The 14,655-nt window shown below is 44.5% G+C and overlaps 1 protein-coding gene and 2 long non-coding RNA genes across 3 annotated transcripts; all 3 read left to right on the top strand.

Moving 5' to 3' along the window:
* The first annotated feature begins 4,625 nt into the window (after window positions 1-4,625).
* On the top strand, window positions 4,626-7,853 carry LOC137097622 (mucin-4-like). Its single transcript, XM_067471469.1, has 2 exons — window positions 4,626-7,155; window positions 7,258-7,853. The coding sequence occupies exons 1-2, from the start codon at window positions 4,626-4,628 to the stop codon at window positions 7,851-7,853; spliced, it is 3,126 nt and encodes a 1,041-aa protein (XP_067327570.1).
* Window positions 7,854-8,976: 1,123 nt separating this feature from the next.
* On the top strand, window positions 8,977-9,791 carry LOC137097595 (uncharacterized). Its single transcript, XR_010910285.1, has 3 exons — window positions 8,977-9,035; window positions 9,396-9,556; window positions 9,689-9,791. It is a non-coding gene; the product is annotated as an uncharacterized lncRNA (long non-coding RNA).
* Window positions 9,792-9,889: 98 nt separating this feature from the next.
* LOC137097594 (uncharacterized) lies at window positions 9,890-11,513 on the top strand. The gene is made up of 3 exons (XR_010910284.1): window positions 9,890-10,001; window positions 11,117-11,175; window positions 11,384-11,513. It is a non-coding gene; the product is annotated as an uncharacterized lncRNA (long non-coding RNA).
* The last annotated feature ends 3,142 nt before the right edge of the window (window positions 11,514-14,655 follow it).

Genomic DNA, 14,655 nt, shown 5'->3' with positions numbered 1-14,655 from the left:
AATAGGTTATATCTTCCTTAATTTTGCCACTCATTCCAAGGCTTTTGAACCCAGGCTGACCTGCAATTTAACCTCCAGCAGCAATTAGCAGGTGATTAAACTCTATTTTCTTCCATTGCAAAGCCCTTTTCACTTAAAGGGACAGGAACCAATCCCTCCCACCTGGAATATATCACTCTACCACCATAGCCTATTTTCCTCTTTTCTTTAAACCAGTGTTTCTCAACCTGGGGGTTGACCCCGGTGAGGGGGTTTCAGAGGGGTTGCCAAAGACCATCAGAAAACACATATTTCTGAGGGTCTTAGGAACCCCTTGGCAGAGAAGGCTGAAGATCTCTCCACCTCTACTTCTCTTCCTTTTTGCTATTGGTGAACTACAGCTTCCAGAATTCAAAAACAGCCCCCTTCCCCAAGCCCACCAGTATTCAACGTTGGCCATGTAGGTAGTGTGCCAAGTTTGGTGCAGATCCATTGTGGGCTGGGTTCAGAGTGCACTTTGATTGTCTGTGAACTATAAATCCCAGCAACTACAACTCCCAAATGTCAAGGTCTATTTTCCCCAAACTCCACCAGTGTTCTCATTTGGGCATAATGAGTATTCATGCCAAGTTTGGTTCAGATCCCTCATTGTTTGAGTCCACAGTGCTCTCTGGATGTAGGTGAACTACAACTCCAAAACTCAAGGTCAATGCCCACCAAACCCTTCCTGTATTTTCTGTTGGTCATGGGAGTTCTGTGTGCCAAGTTTGGTTCAATTCCATCGTTGCTGAAGTTCAGAATGCTCTTTGATTGTAGGTGAACCATCACTCATAAAAACACTGAAAAACCACAGCGGAAGGGACTTAAAAAGCCAAAAAGATGCTACAGTGCATGTGAAAGGTGATAAACAAAACATGCTCTCTTCCGAACTACAGGTCCCAGCATCCCCTAGACCAGGCCCCTTAGGTGAGGAGGATGCTCCAAATGCACTGCTTCCAAGCTGCAAGCTTTCTTTCGGATTTCTTTGAGAGTATCCCAATCTCTGCATATTTCCAATTTCCTATTCCTGGACTGCAACTCCCAGCAATTCTCCAGATAGATAGATTAGATAGAGATAGGGAGGGAGGGAGGTAGACCGATCAGGAGGACTGCTGGGAGTTGCAGTCCAAGGATAGGTAGAGAAGGAAGAAAGGGAAGAAAGAGGAAAGGAAAGAAAAAGAGGGGAGGAAGGGAAGAAGAAGAGAAGGAAGGAAGGAGAGAAGGAAAGAAAAAAGGGGAGGGGAGGGAGGGAGGGAGGGAGGAGAAAGAAAGAAAGAAAGTGAAGGAAGGAAGAAGTGAGGGGGGAGAAAAGGGGGAAAGGGGAAGTAAGAAAGGAGAGAAGGAAAGAAAAAAGGGCTGGAAGGGAGGGAGGGGAAGGAAGGAAGGGGGGAGGGAGGGGGAAGAAAGGGAAGAAAAAGAGAAAGAAGGAGATAAAGTGAAGGAAGAAGGGAGGGAAGGAGGGAAAGAAAAGGGGGAAAGAAGGGAAGAGAAGTAAGAAAGAAGGAAAGAAAAAAGGGCTGGAAGGGAGGGAGTGAGGGAGGGAAAGGAAGGAAGAAAGGAAGGAAGGAAGGAAGGAAGGAAGGGGAGGGGAGGGAAGGAAAGGGAGGGAGGGAGGGAGGGAGGGAAAGAAAAGGGGGAAGGAAGGGAAGAAAAAGAGAGGGAGGAGAGAAAGAAAGGGAAGGAAGGGGGGAGGAAGGGAAAGAAAAGTGGGGAAGGAAGGGAAGAGGAAGAGAAGGAGGGAGGAAAAAAAGAAAGAGAGGGAAGGAAGGAAGGAAAGGAGAGAAAGAGGGTGGGAAGGTTGACCACAGCAACGTGCGGCAGCTACAGCTAGTAAACTATAAATATACATAAACACAATATACTTTGGTTGTGTCTTCCTGTTTGGCGGATTGGGGTTGGATTGGATGGCCTTTGGGGTGTTCTCCAAATGCATGATTTCTTTCAACAAGGCCTGCACAACCTGCAGCTCTCCAGACTGGGCCACAGCAATGCGTGACAGGGGATGGCTAGTAATCTATATATACACAAACACACATATATACAAATATACACACGCACACATATACACACATACCCAACACATATACACAGACCGGACCGCAGCACTATGTGGCAGGGGATGGCTAGTAATCTATATATATATACAAACACACATATATAAACAAATATACACCCACATATACACATATACACACATACACAACACATATATACAGACTGGGCCACAGCAACGCATGGCAAGGGATGGCTAGTTAAAAATAAAAGGAGGAGAAGGTGGAAGAAAAGAAGGCTGCTGGCATGATGCTTCATCTACACACTCTTCATTCATTTGGGGTTCCAGAAATAAATAACACAAACTCCCGTGTCAGCCTATTCAGACGAGACAAGGAGGGCAAAGAGAGCCTGCGTGTCTACTCTTCTCCATTGCAAACCTCTCTCTTTCTCCTGGTTTGGTGGGAGGCGGTGATGCAAAATTAACAGACCAAGGGATGCAATGCCCTGGCTAGGTAAACAACCCAGGTATGATTGGCCTTGCAAGAAGCACTGCCTCCCCACCCCTTGGAGTCTCCTCCTCCCACCCCTGAGGAGCTGCAAAGGGCCCACGCTGAACCAGCCTTGCTTTCCTCCTCTGCTTTTGGGTCTCCTGCTTGTGGGTAAGAGTCTGGGAAATGGGTCAAAAAGGGAGGCTTTGGTGAGGGGCAGGTGCCAGGACTATGCATTTGGGGCCAAGTCCCCCAAAAAGTGGGATGTGGCCCTTTATTCGTGGGTTTCTTTGGAAGGACCAATGATAAACTCAAGCCAGGTCCAGTGGGGGTAAGGAGCTAAATTAGGGGCCCTTCTACACTGCCATATAATCCAGATCAGGTAAGGGCAAACTGTTAGGAATGATGGGAGTTGAAGTCCAAAACTCCCGGAGCACTAAAGTTTGTCCATGCCTGATTATCAAAGCAGATAATCCATATTACCAGCTTTGAACTGGATTATACGAGTCTACACTGCCATATAATCCAGATCAGGCATGGGCAAATTTTGGTTCTTCAGGTGTTTTGGACTTCAACTCCCACCATTCCTAACAGCTGGAAGTCCAAAACTTCTGTAGGACTAAAGTTTGTCCACCCTGATCTGGATTATCAAAGCAGATAATCCACATTGCCTGCTTTGAAGTGGATTATATGAGTCTACACTGCCATATAATCCAGATCAGGCATGGGCAAACTTTGGTCCTCCTTGTGTTTTGGACTTCAACTCCCACCATTCCTAACAGCCTACCGGCTGGATTATATCAGTCTACACTGCCATCTAATCCAATTCAAAGCAGGTAATCTGGATTTTCTATGGCAGAGTGAGTCTGGGTTAAATCAGAATTCAGTTGGTTTTCTTTGTGTGCCTTTAAAGCTGGATCTACACTGCCTTATATCCCAGGATCTGACCCCAGGTTATCTGATTTGAACCGGATTATACAAGTCTCCGCTGCTAGATAACCCAGCTCAGAGCAGATAAAGTGGATTATCTGCTTTGATAATCTGGATTATATGGCAGTGTAGAAAGGACCAGAGGAACGAATCCTGCCAAGAAAAACCTATGATAAGCTCACCATAAAGTTATGAATGACTATGGCCCCTTCTACACTGCTATATAATCCAGATAATCCACATTATTTGCTTTGAACTAGATTATACACAAGTCTATACCAGTTCAAAGCAGATAATCCAGATTTTCTATGGCGGTATAGAAGGGGTCTCAGGCTGGATCTACACTGCCCTATATCCCAGATTATATTCTTATCCCAGAATATCTGGCAGTATAGACTGAGGGCCCTTCCACACAGCCATATAACCCAGAATATCAAGGCAGATATGATATTCAGTATAAACTGGATTATATGCCATATCATCCAGTTTATACAGCTGTGTGGAAGGGGCCCCAGACCCCTTCTATGCTGCCATATAAAATCCAGATTATCTGCTTTGAACTGGATTATATGAGTGAGCAGAAGTGGATGACATGGGTGAGCGGAGATTCCAACTGAGGGCCCTTCCACACAGCCATATAATCCAGAATATCAAGGCAGATAATCCACAATATTTGCTTTGAACTGGGTTACCATATAATCCAGTTCAAACAGATAATCTGGATTTTATATGGCAGTGTTGATGGGGCTTCAGGGCCCTTTCACATGGCTGTATAAATCCCACATTATCTGCTTTGAACTGGATTATATGAGTCTACATATAATCCAGATCAGGAATGGGCAAACTGTTAGGAATTATGGGAGTTGAAGTCCAAAACACAAGGAGGACTAAAGTTTGCCCATGCCTGATTATCAAAACAGATAATCCACATTACCAGCTTTGAACTGGATTATATGAGTCTACACTGCCATATAATCCTGATCAGGAATGGGCAAACTGTTAGGAATTATGGAAGTTGAAGTCCAAAACACAAGGAGGACTAAAGTTTGCCCATGCCTTATCAAAGCAGATAATCCACATTACCTGCTTTGAACTGGATTATATGGCAGTGTGGACTCCTATAAGAAAGCTATTTTAAGTGAAGTTATGTTATAACAAGTAACTTTTCCTCCGTTGTGCAGTTGACCAACAGCGATGGACTCTTGTGTTGCAAGCCGCCAAGCGGGACCACTAGCCGACAAACTGGACTCTCACAGAGGCTCCGGGAAATCCAGGAGAGGTTCTCTGCAAAATCCTGCTGGCTTGGTAGCCATTTCCAAAAGACTGATGTTGCCAATTGTCTTGGCTGTGGTTCCTTTAGTCGCCAGCACCACTGCATTCAACGAAAGCCATTTGGCTGCATCTCACCAAACTCCACCTGACAGAAGACCAAGTTCTGCAACACCCTTCTCATTCCAGAACTTCCCAAATGGATGGGATGTGAGCAATCAAGATTTGAATAATGGATCTGTCAAAGGCCATCCTCCTTGGCAGGCTATGGGAAATGCTAACCACAGTTCTACTATGGTCACCTATACTTACCTCACTCCTACAAGTCCTGAGACACTGGGCAGTAGACCTCAAGGTCCAACATCTCCTGGTGGGGAACCACCTGCGACCATGGACACAGGGAGGAAAGGTCTCCATTCAAGTAGTGGGACAATATCTCACCGTTCTACCAATATTTTATCTGACTCTCTTCCAATATGGTCTTCTGATTCAAGCTCAAGGAAAGCTTTCTCTGACCAAATGACCATGCATCCTGGCCAGGAACTTGATATCACTGAACCTGTTAGTAGAGTGCCTTCTACTAGTGTAACCCCAATCCCTTTCTCTGTTAGGTCCTCAAGTAGTCATTCAGCTAAGATCTCATCTCATCCTACTCTTCCTCCATTGAGATACTTCACTGACTCTACAATTAGCAGGCAGTTTCACACTCATCCCCAAGTTGAACCTCTGAAGGCCAGCTTGTTCCCATTTGCATCTTCTCCCACAACTCATAGTATGTCTTCCCCATCAACCTCCATGGTTGGAACCCAACCTGATGCAAAACCCTTTACACAAACTGAGGCCCTTCTGACTTCAGCTGTTCACTATGGTGCAAGTAAGCGTTCCTTCCCACTTGGGCCTGATCTATCATCTACAATTACTTGGATCAACTCTTCAGGCCAACCCTCCACAAATGAATCCATCACACAGTGGCCTCAAAGCTCCAACAAAATGTATGATTATCATTTGAGGAATGCAAATTTATCTGTGACGTCTTATAGTCCCAAAGAAGAGTCTTCCAGTGATGTGTCGAATAGTAGTATTTACCAGTTGGCCACAGAAACGGCTATTCCTATTACTCACTCACCTGAAACAGGAGTGTCAACATTCAGCCGTTCTCTTGCCACTGTCCAACCAGATGCTGGTACAATAGCTGTTGGCATGGCTACAGAAGCTAACCTGTCTCTTGGAAAACAGACTTCTCATTCGAAATATGATCTCAGAAGTCAAGCCATGCCCATTTTATCTCCAGGTCTTGATACAACAAAAGCATATGAGGTCTCCTCTGCAGCAACTGAGGACACACTAAGCACTTCATGGGCTAATGACAGAAACAAGCTAGAATTGAAGGACATGACTTCTCCTAGAGGAGAGGAACATGCTGAACTTTATGGTGCTCCTACACATGAGGCCAACTCAAAGGGTGATACCATCAGCTTTGGCTCAGACTTCAAATATTGGCAACCTTCAACTGCTGCTTCACTTGATGTGGTGCATTCTGGAACTGGGTATGATATCCCTGTTCGAGAAGATAGTTCATTGGAAACGATGACTAACACTCCTAGTTACTGGGAGCTGGTGGAGATGGCCACAACTACTATGGTGTCACCTATCTTCACTTTGGAGTTGCCACATACAATTACAGAGGACACACAGACTCTAAAGTTGGCCTCCAGCTTCATTTCTGTACAGCCCAAAGCTGAATTTGCAGGTCAGCACTACACCTTGCCTCAGAGGTGGAGAGATGCAACACCATCTCCTCCAGATCCCACTGTTCTTGACATATCTAGGGTTGTGTTGACATCTGAGGAACCTACTGAATTGTTCACCACAAAGAAGGATAGCAAGGGTGTTGTGCACATGCTTTCAGAAGGAACAGGCACCACACTTGCATCTCATCCCTTCCAAGACACAGTAAGGGTTACCTTGCCTGTGGGACCCACTTCTCCTGGGATGACCCATGATGATCTTCACACAGGAGTTCCTACAGCCAGTCCAGCAATAGAGCTTTTCAGCGTAACATCCTCTCAATGGAAAGGTGACATCCCCATGCCTTTGCATGCCACAGCTTCCCTTGCAGAGACTACAAAGCCAGAGAGAACTTCTGTAGTGACAACCCATGGGTCTGTATCAATGTACATTACATCACTTGACTCCTCTAGGACCAGTGTTCCTGAATTGTCCTTGGAAATGCACAGTGGGGCTGCTGAAAAAGCTCGGAAAGAGCAGGAAGCACTGGAGGTCACAACACTGCCCAGGTTCTCAAGTTCAGAAGATTGGCAGCCTGACCCCAAAGCAGTGACATCTTCTCCAGCATCAGCTAGCATTGTGGATGTAATAGAACCACCAAGTCTGCCTTCAAAGGACTCAGATGCCTCTGCTGGAACAACTACATTCAGAACCGAGCCAAGATATAGTAAGTCTGTTGATGCTTCTGCTGTCATTACTTTACAAGATGATGGTATAGCAACTTTGTATATTCCTAACCCAGATTCCTCTGTTTATCTGTCCATTTCAGAGACTACTTCTGCCACAACCGTTCTCCTGACCACTTCCAAATTTCTTCCTGAAGAGTCAAAGTCAACTTGTAGCCACATTTCTTGCCTTTTGAGAACCATCCCATCCTCCTTCACTCCATCTTTAGCTCAGCTTTTCCTGACTTCCCAACCCTACTTGACTAGGAATGTTTGGGTCTCCACATTAAGCCCAAAAGATGTTAGGAAGGAGAAGTCTACTGTTGGGGTGGGAACCAAAGCCACCAGCACCAAGGCGATCATCACAAGGATAGTAACTGAAGGGGTGGCTGTGATCCCAAGGGGTCGATCTTCAGAGCAACCAGAGTCCAAAGATCCAGTGTTGAGGGAAGCAACAACAAAAGAGAATCTGATCTCCTCAAAGACGCCTCTGTTACTGGTTCCAGAGTTGCATGTTCTACCCCTGTCATTTCGTCTCACTGGAATGGATTATTTGCAATCCTTGGAGAACAAGACCTCTGGAAGCTACAAGAAGCTGGAAAAAGAAGTACAATTAACAGTAAGTACTCTAGCGACCTTCACATATACATGTATCTGTATAGGAGAATCTGGATATTTTGATAGCATTCCAGAGAAGTAATGTTGGCCTTCCACATTTAAGAGTTTTACTTTCAATATGTAATTATTTCCAGATTTTAGTAATATCTTCTGACCATAGAATTGTGCTGGAGGACCTGAAGATTGCTAGAGAGAACAACTCTCTAGGCATTTGTTGGTCCTCCAGCACACTTCTGTGGTATATTTGATCTACAGGCACACATTATTAATCTTTGGCAGTGCAGGTGATACAATAGTATAGTGCTGCCTCAGTTGTATCTCTGGCTTGATGCATACCATCATGTTGGAAGAATGGGGAATGGAATGTCAGGCTGCTTCAATGGGTGTATCTGTCTTGTCGCTCCATCCTAACTCTTCCTTATAAATCAGTGTTTCTCAACCTGGGGGTTGGGACCTCTGGGGGGTTGCAAGGGGTTGTCAGAGGGGCTGCCAAAGACCATCAGAAAACACAGTATTTTCTGTTGGTCATGGAGGTTCTGTGTAGGAAGTTTGGCCCAATGCTGTTATTGGTGGGGTTCAGAATGCCCTTTGATTGTAGGTCAATCCCAGCAACGACAACTCCCAAATGTCAAGGTCTATTTTCCCCAAACTCCACCAGTGTTCACATTTGGGCATCTTGAGGATTTGTGCCAAATTTGGTCCAGATCAATCATTGTTTGGGTTACAGTACTCTCTGGATGTACGTGAACTACAACTCCAAAACTCGTCAATGCCCACCAAACCCAGTATTTTCATGGAAGGTCTGTGTGCCGAGATTGGTTCAGTTCCATTGTTGGTGGGGTTCAGAATGCTCTTTGATTGTAGGTGAACTATAAATCCCAGCCCTACAACTTCCAAATGATAAAATCAATTCCCTCCCAACCCCACCAGTATTCAAATTTGGGCATATCAGGTATTTGTACCAAATCTAGTCCAGTGAATGAAAATACATCCTGCCTATCAGATATTTACATTATGATTCGTAACAGTAGCAAAATTACAGTAATGAAGTAGTAACTAACATGATTTTATGGTGGGGGGTCACCACAACAGGAGGAAATGTATGAAAGGGTCACGGCATTAGGAAGATTGAGAAATGATGTTCTAAATGTTCCTTTGAGCAAAGAGTCCTGGAACAATAAATCTATGTGATCTTCTCTCTCCAGGTAAACAAGATGCTATCTACTTACGAGGGCTTCCTTCAAACAAACATTCTTGGATTCTTGTAAGTAGCATTCATCAATGTGTCATATTAATTTCCAGGCAAAATGTGTGTCTTATGCAATATGTTAGGATGAGAGTGACTTCCTTGGAGCATCGCTCCCAATGGCTTTGTCAGTTGTTTTTTTACTCCATGTTCTAGACTTGATCTGAATCTCTTGGTCCTGTTCTCTCTTGAGTTTCCTTCTATTGCGTTGTGCTTGAATGTCTTCGTGTACGGTATCAATTCCACTCTGTCCTATGAAAAGTGAGATGGTGACATCCAAATGGAATTGGAAGAAGCAAAGGACAGGTGTTCTGTTAGCGATAGGTTTGGAGTTCTGCTGAAATCCTGGCCTGATTAATTATTTTAACTTTTGAATAGGAATGGCTCTGTGGTTGTTAAGTGTGAAGCTGTATTCCAGAGAAGGGTCCCCGTTCCCACACCTTCTGATATCATCCGTACAATTGCCACAGAGGTAGAGAGACGGGCGATGGACACTTTCTTTGACTGGAGGCTAGATCTACAGTCCCTTCATTCCAATGGTAAGCACCACCCATCAAATGAGCTCTGTGCCAACTGAATTCGAGTAATCTCAATATGATGGTTTCTAGGAATATTTGCTTACAACTTTCAGGCATGTCTCCTGTTTGCATTGTCATCCCCCTTTCCATTAGGATTCGACATGGACAACCTAGAACCTGAGAAGTTGGCCATATCTTTCACTGCTCTAGAACCGGATTCTGGAGGAGCCTTGGGTAGTGTGATGAATTGGAACCATCTGGTAAGAAGAGGAGCTAACAAAATAGTGTCCTTTAGGCTTGGGTGAGATCATCTGGAGTTTTGGAGTTCGTTGCCATCTGTATGCAGATGACATCCAACTGTATTACTCCTTTCCACCAGATGCTAAGGAGGCAGTCCAGGTCATTCACTGCTCTAGAACTGGATTCTGGAGGAGCCTTGGGTGGTGTGATGAATTGGAACCATCTGGTAAGAAGAGAAGCCAACAAAGAGAGTAGTGTCCTTTAGGCTTGGGAGAGATCATCCGGAGTTTTGGAGTCCGATACCATCTGTATGCAGAGGACGTCCAACCTTATTACTCCTTTCCACGAGATGATAAGGAGGCTGTCCAGGCCATGAACAGCCTGGCCACTGTGACAGTCTGGATGAAGTTGAATTCAGACAAGTCGTAAGGCCGAACAGGGTATAGAGTTACAGCCTGTGTTGGATGGGGTTACACTCCCCTTGAAGACAGCTTTGGTGTCCTCCTGGACTTATCACTGAGCCTGGAGCTTCAGGTTGCAGCGGTGGCTGAGGGGGCTTTCGCACGATTAAAAATTATTCACCAGCACCTTGTGAAGTCAGCCACGGTGGTCCATGCTTTCATTATATTCAGGATAGATTACCACAATGCACTCTACATTGAGTTGCCCTTGAAGACTGTTCGGAAGCTTCAAATAGTCCAATGAAAGGCAGCCAGGTTAATAACTGGGGCGGCATATAGGGCACACACAACTCCCATATTACGATAGCTCCACTAGCTGTCTGTTTGCTACTGGGCACAATTCAAAGTGCTGGCTTTGGCCTATAAAGTTCTAAAAGTCCCCAGCCCAGTTTACCTGTCCAAACACGTCTCCCTTTACGAACCACCGCAAAGACTAAGCTCTTCTATGGAGGCTCTGCTTTTGGTCCTGCCATTGTCACAGTCGTGTTTGGCGGGGGGGTCTTCTCAGTGATTGCCCCCCGGCTATGGAACTCCCTCCCAGGTGAGATTAGATCAGCCCCCCTCCCTGTTGTTCTCCACCTTGAGTCCCCTTCAGAGTGAGAAGGGTGGAATATACATGTTTCAAATGAATATATAGATAGATAGCTAGAGTAATGGAAGATTTAGCATCCAGAATGTCAAGTTCTTGTGTAGTTTGTGTTCCACTAATAGATTGCTCAGGAACACATAAATCCCACTTTTCCTAGTTAGGCTAGACTGTGTCCTCCACCATGTCCTTCCAGTAGTGGGTGTTGTATCCAATGTAGATGGTTCATCCTGGTGTTTACCACCTGAGCTGAAGCCTTGTAACTAATTTAAAACATTACTCTTGTTCTTGTAGGTGACTATGTTACTTGGAGCTCGTTACGCCGTGCAGAACATCTCATTCATCGAAAGTGGGTATGTACGTAATTTAACTTTGTTCAGATCTGGGTGATGCTAATCTTCGGTCAGTCCTCAAGTGGAGGGCAGACTACTTCTGGTACTAGAGACAGTATGCCTCAAGAGAATGCAAATAGGCAGTATGGATACAACTCTAGACTTAGATATGATTTTGGTTCCATCTCTGTTTTCCTTACATTAACTCAGCACAGTTTCTATTTCACAGAAACCTCCAGGGTGGCATAGATATAAATGGAGAAGTCTATATCGATACTGACATTCATGTTGACGTTGGCTGGGCTCTAGAAGCACTGACAGAGCTTTCGAATTACTCAGTAGATCTCACGTCTCTCTCCATCGATGGTCAGTAGGTCCAACCCAACCTCTCTTCAGCTCATTTTGAGTGTGACGGTGGGGCATGAATGGAAGTTTGCCAGCCTGCTAGATCTACAGTGTTCTCTAATTTACAGGATCACGGCTCAGCCTTCAAGTACTCCCCATTTCTTTCTTGGTGACCAACAGAATATTCAATGAGAAAATGATGGACCGCTCTTCTGTGGAGCATCTGAACCTTGTGAGGGATCTCTCTGGAGTGGTAAGTGGAGGACACGACACCATAATTAGGAGTCAGGAGGATTTTAGAGGAAGAATACTGACCCATGGATCTATCCCAATTGATCACCCTAGATCTAGACCAGGGGTTATCAACCTTCCTAATACAGTTCCTCATGTTCTGATTTTATTTATTTGTCGTGTCAGGGCAACCAGTCAATTATATTACAATTATATTACATGTTCTGATGACCCCCAACCATAACGTTATTTTTGTTGCTACTTCATAACTGTAATTTTGCTACTGTTATGAATTGCAGTGTTTATATCTGATATGCAGGATGTATTTTCATTCCCTGGACCAAATTTGGCACAAATACCCGATACGCCCAAATTTGAATATGGAGGGGGGGGGATATTTTGTCATTTGGGAGTTGTGGTTGCTGGGATTTATAGTTCACCTAAAATCAAAGAGCATTCTGAACTCCACAAATGATAGAGTTGAACCAAACTTAGCAGACAGAGCTCCTATGACCAAGAGAAAATATTGGAAGGGTTTGGTGGGTATTGACCTTGAGTTTTGGAGTTGTAGTTCACCTACATCCAAAGAACACTGTGGACTGAAACAATGATGGATCTGGATCAAACTTGGCATGAATACTCAATAATGTGAATGCTGGTGGAGTTTGAAGAAAAGAGACCATGAGATTTGGGAGTTGTAGTTCCTGGGATTTATAGTTCACCTCCAATCAGAGAGCATTCTGAACCCCACCAATGGTAAAATTGGGCCAAACTTGGCACATAGAACCACCATGACCAACAAAAAATACTGTGTTTTCTGATGGTCTTTGGCGACCCCTCTGACACCCCCTCATGACCCCCCCCAGGGGTCACGACCCCCAGGTTGAGAAACACTGATCTTGACTGTCATGGGTTTTGACTGATGATGTAACAGAGTTGTAAAAACTGTTTTTCCTCCCATTAGATAATGCATGTACTGGGCAAGTACAAAAACCTCCTTCAAGTGGCAATCCGGGAGATTACGTAAGTAGGCATTTCTCTTCTGTATAAATAAAAATGTAATGTTCATTTGTGGGATTAACATAACTCAAAAACCACTGGATGAATTGACACCAAATTTGGACACAAGACACCTATCAGGCCAACAAGTGACCATCACTCATAAAAACACTGAAAAACACAACAGAAGAGACTTAAAAAGACAATAAATAAATAAAAATACATTACAATGCATTCATAAAACCACACACACACACATATGGAAACACACATATATACACATATACAGAAAAATATGCACACACATACATACAAAACACATATACACAGACTGGGCCACAGCAATGCATGGCAGGGGACGGCTAGTTTACTATATGATCTTTAGTCACTATAAGGAACCTGCAGCCTTCCAGATAATTGAGCTGCTGGGCCCACCATCCCCATTATGAGCTAGGGTTTGTTATATTCTTCTTTGGACTGCAGAGGTGGCTCCTTGGTGTGTCATGGAGATGTGATATTCCATCATCCTGCCCCGACAAGCAAGGATATTCTCCGGACTCTTGCTCTTGCAGTTGGTCCAAAGGATTACCTGGATTCATCTACTCTTCAGGTGGATCCATTCTCCTTTACAGTAGCAGGTATGCCTCGAAATAGCAAGAATAAGCCATTCAGGGCCTTCCAAACATTACTGGGCTCCACCACCCAAACATAAACACGTGTGAGGGGGATTATGGGATTGGCAGCCAAACAACTTATGGAGGACTGCAAGGGATTCTGCCCAAAGTCAGAAAAGAATGAACATTGCTTCAATCTAAGCCTGTCCTGAAAATGTAACATGACGTTCCCTTTGGTTTTGTCCTCCAGGTGATATGTTGGAGCCACCCTTTGCCAGTTTAGGGATTCCCATCTATGCTGTAGTCATCCTGGCTTTGTTTGTCCTTGCGCTTATTGCTCTTCCCATCTTGGTTTTGCTGGTAAGACAGCCTTGCTTCAGTTATATCAATCCATTTTTGTAACTGTAGTTGCCAATGGTTTTGCTCTCACCAGGATCCTAGTGTCTTAGGGTGCATTTGTCATGAATGACTTTTCAATAACTTTAATGCATGGGTTCTTTTTATTGCAATTTCCAGTGTGAGAGGGTCTATCAGATTACAGAAAAACATACAGACATACAGATTCTATGCAACTTCCTTCCCGTGGAGCAGAGCATGGCGGGTGAACCAGACTCCTCAGGTCTGCCACACTTTGAGCATTATTAGATTGAGTCTTTTATAGGAATACTAGCTGTACCCAACACGCGTTGCTGTGGCCAATCTTCCCTCCCTCTTTCTCTCCTTTATTTGCTCCCTCTTTCTTTCCTTCCTTCCTTCCTTTTTCTTCTTTTCTTTTCTCCTTCCTTCCTTCTCTATCTCTTTCTTTCCTTCCTTTGCTTTGTTTCCATTCTTCCTTTTCTCTTTCCTTTCCTCCCCTCCCTCTTTCTCTCCTTTCCCTCCTTCCTTCTCTATCTCTTTCTTTCCTTCCTTTGCTTTGTTTCCATTCTTCCTTTTCTCTTTCCTTTCCTCCCCTCCCTCTTTCTCTCCTTTCCCTCCTTCCTTCTCTACCTCTTTCTTTCCTTCCTTTGCTTTGTTTCCATTCTTCCTTTTCTCTTTCCTTTCCTCCCCTCCCTCTTTCTCTCCTTTCCCTCCTTCCTTCTCTATCTCTTTCTTTCCTTCCTTTGCTTTGTTTCCATTCTTCCTTTTCTCTTTCCTTTCCTCCCCTCCCTCTTTCTCTCCTTTCCCTCCTTCCTTCTCTACCTCTTTCTTTCCTTCCTTTGCTTTGTTTCCATTCTTCCTTTTCCCTTTCCTTTCCTCCCCTCCCTCTTTCTCTCCTTTCCCTCCTTCCTTCTCTACCTCTTTCTTTCCTTCCTTTGCTTTGTTTCCATTCCTC

Source organism: Anolis sagrei, chromosome 9 (assembly GCF_037176765.1).
Source record: "Anolis sagrei isolate rAnoSag1 chromosome 9, rAnoSag1.mat, whole genome shotgun sequence".
In the NCBI taxonomy this organism is placed as follows: domain Eukaryota; kingdom Metazoa; phylum Chordata; class Lepidosauria; order Squamata; family Dactyloidae; genus Anolis; species Anolis sagrei.
Note: the sequence above shows the minus strand (reverse complement) of the source record. Positions and strands in the feature narration are given on the sequence as shown.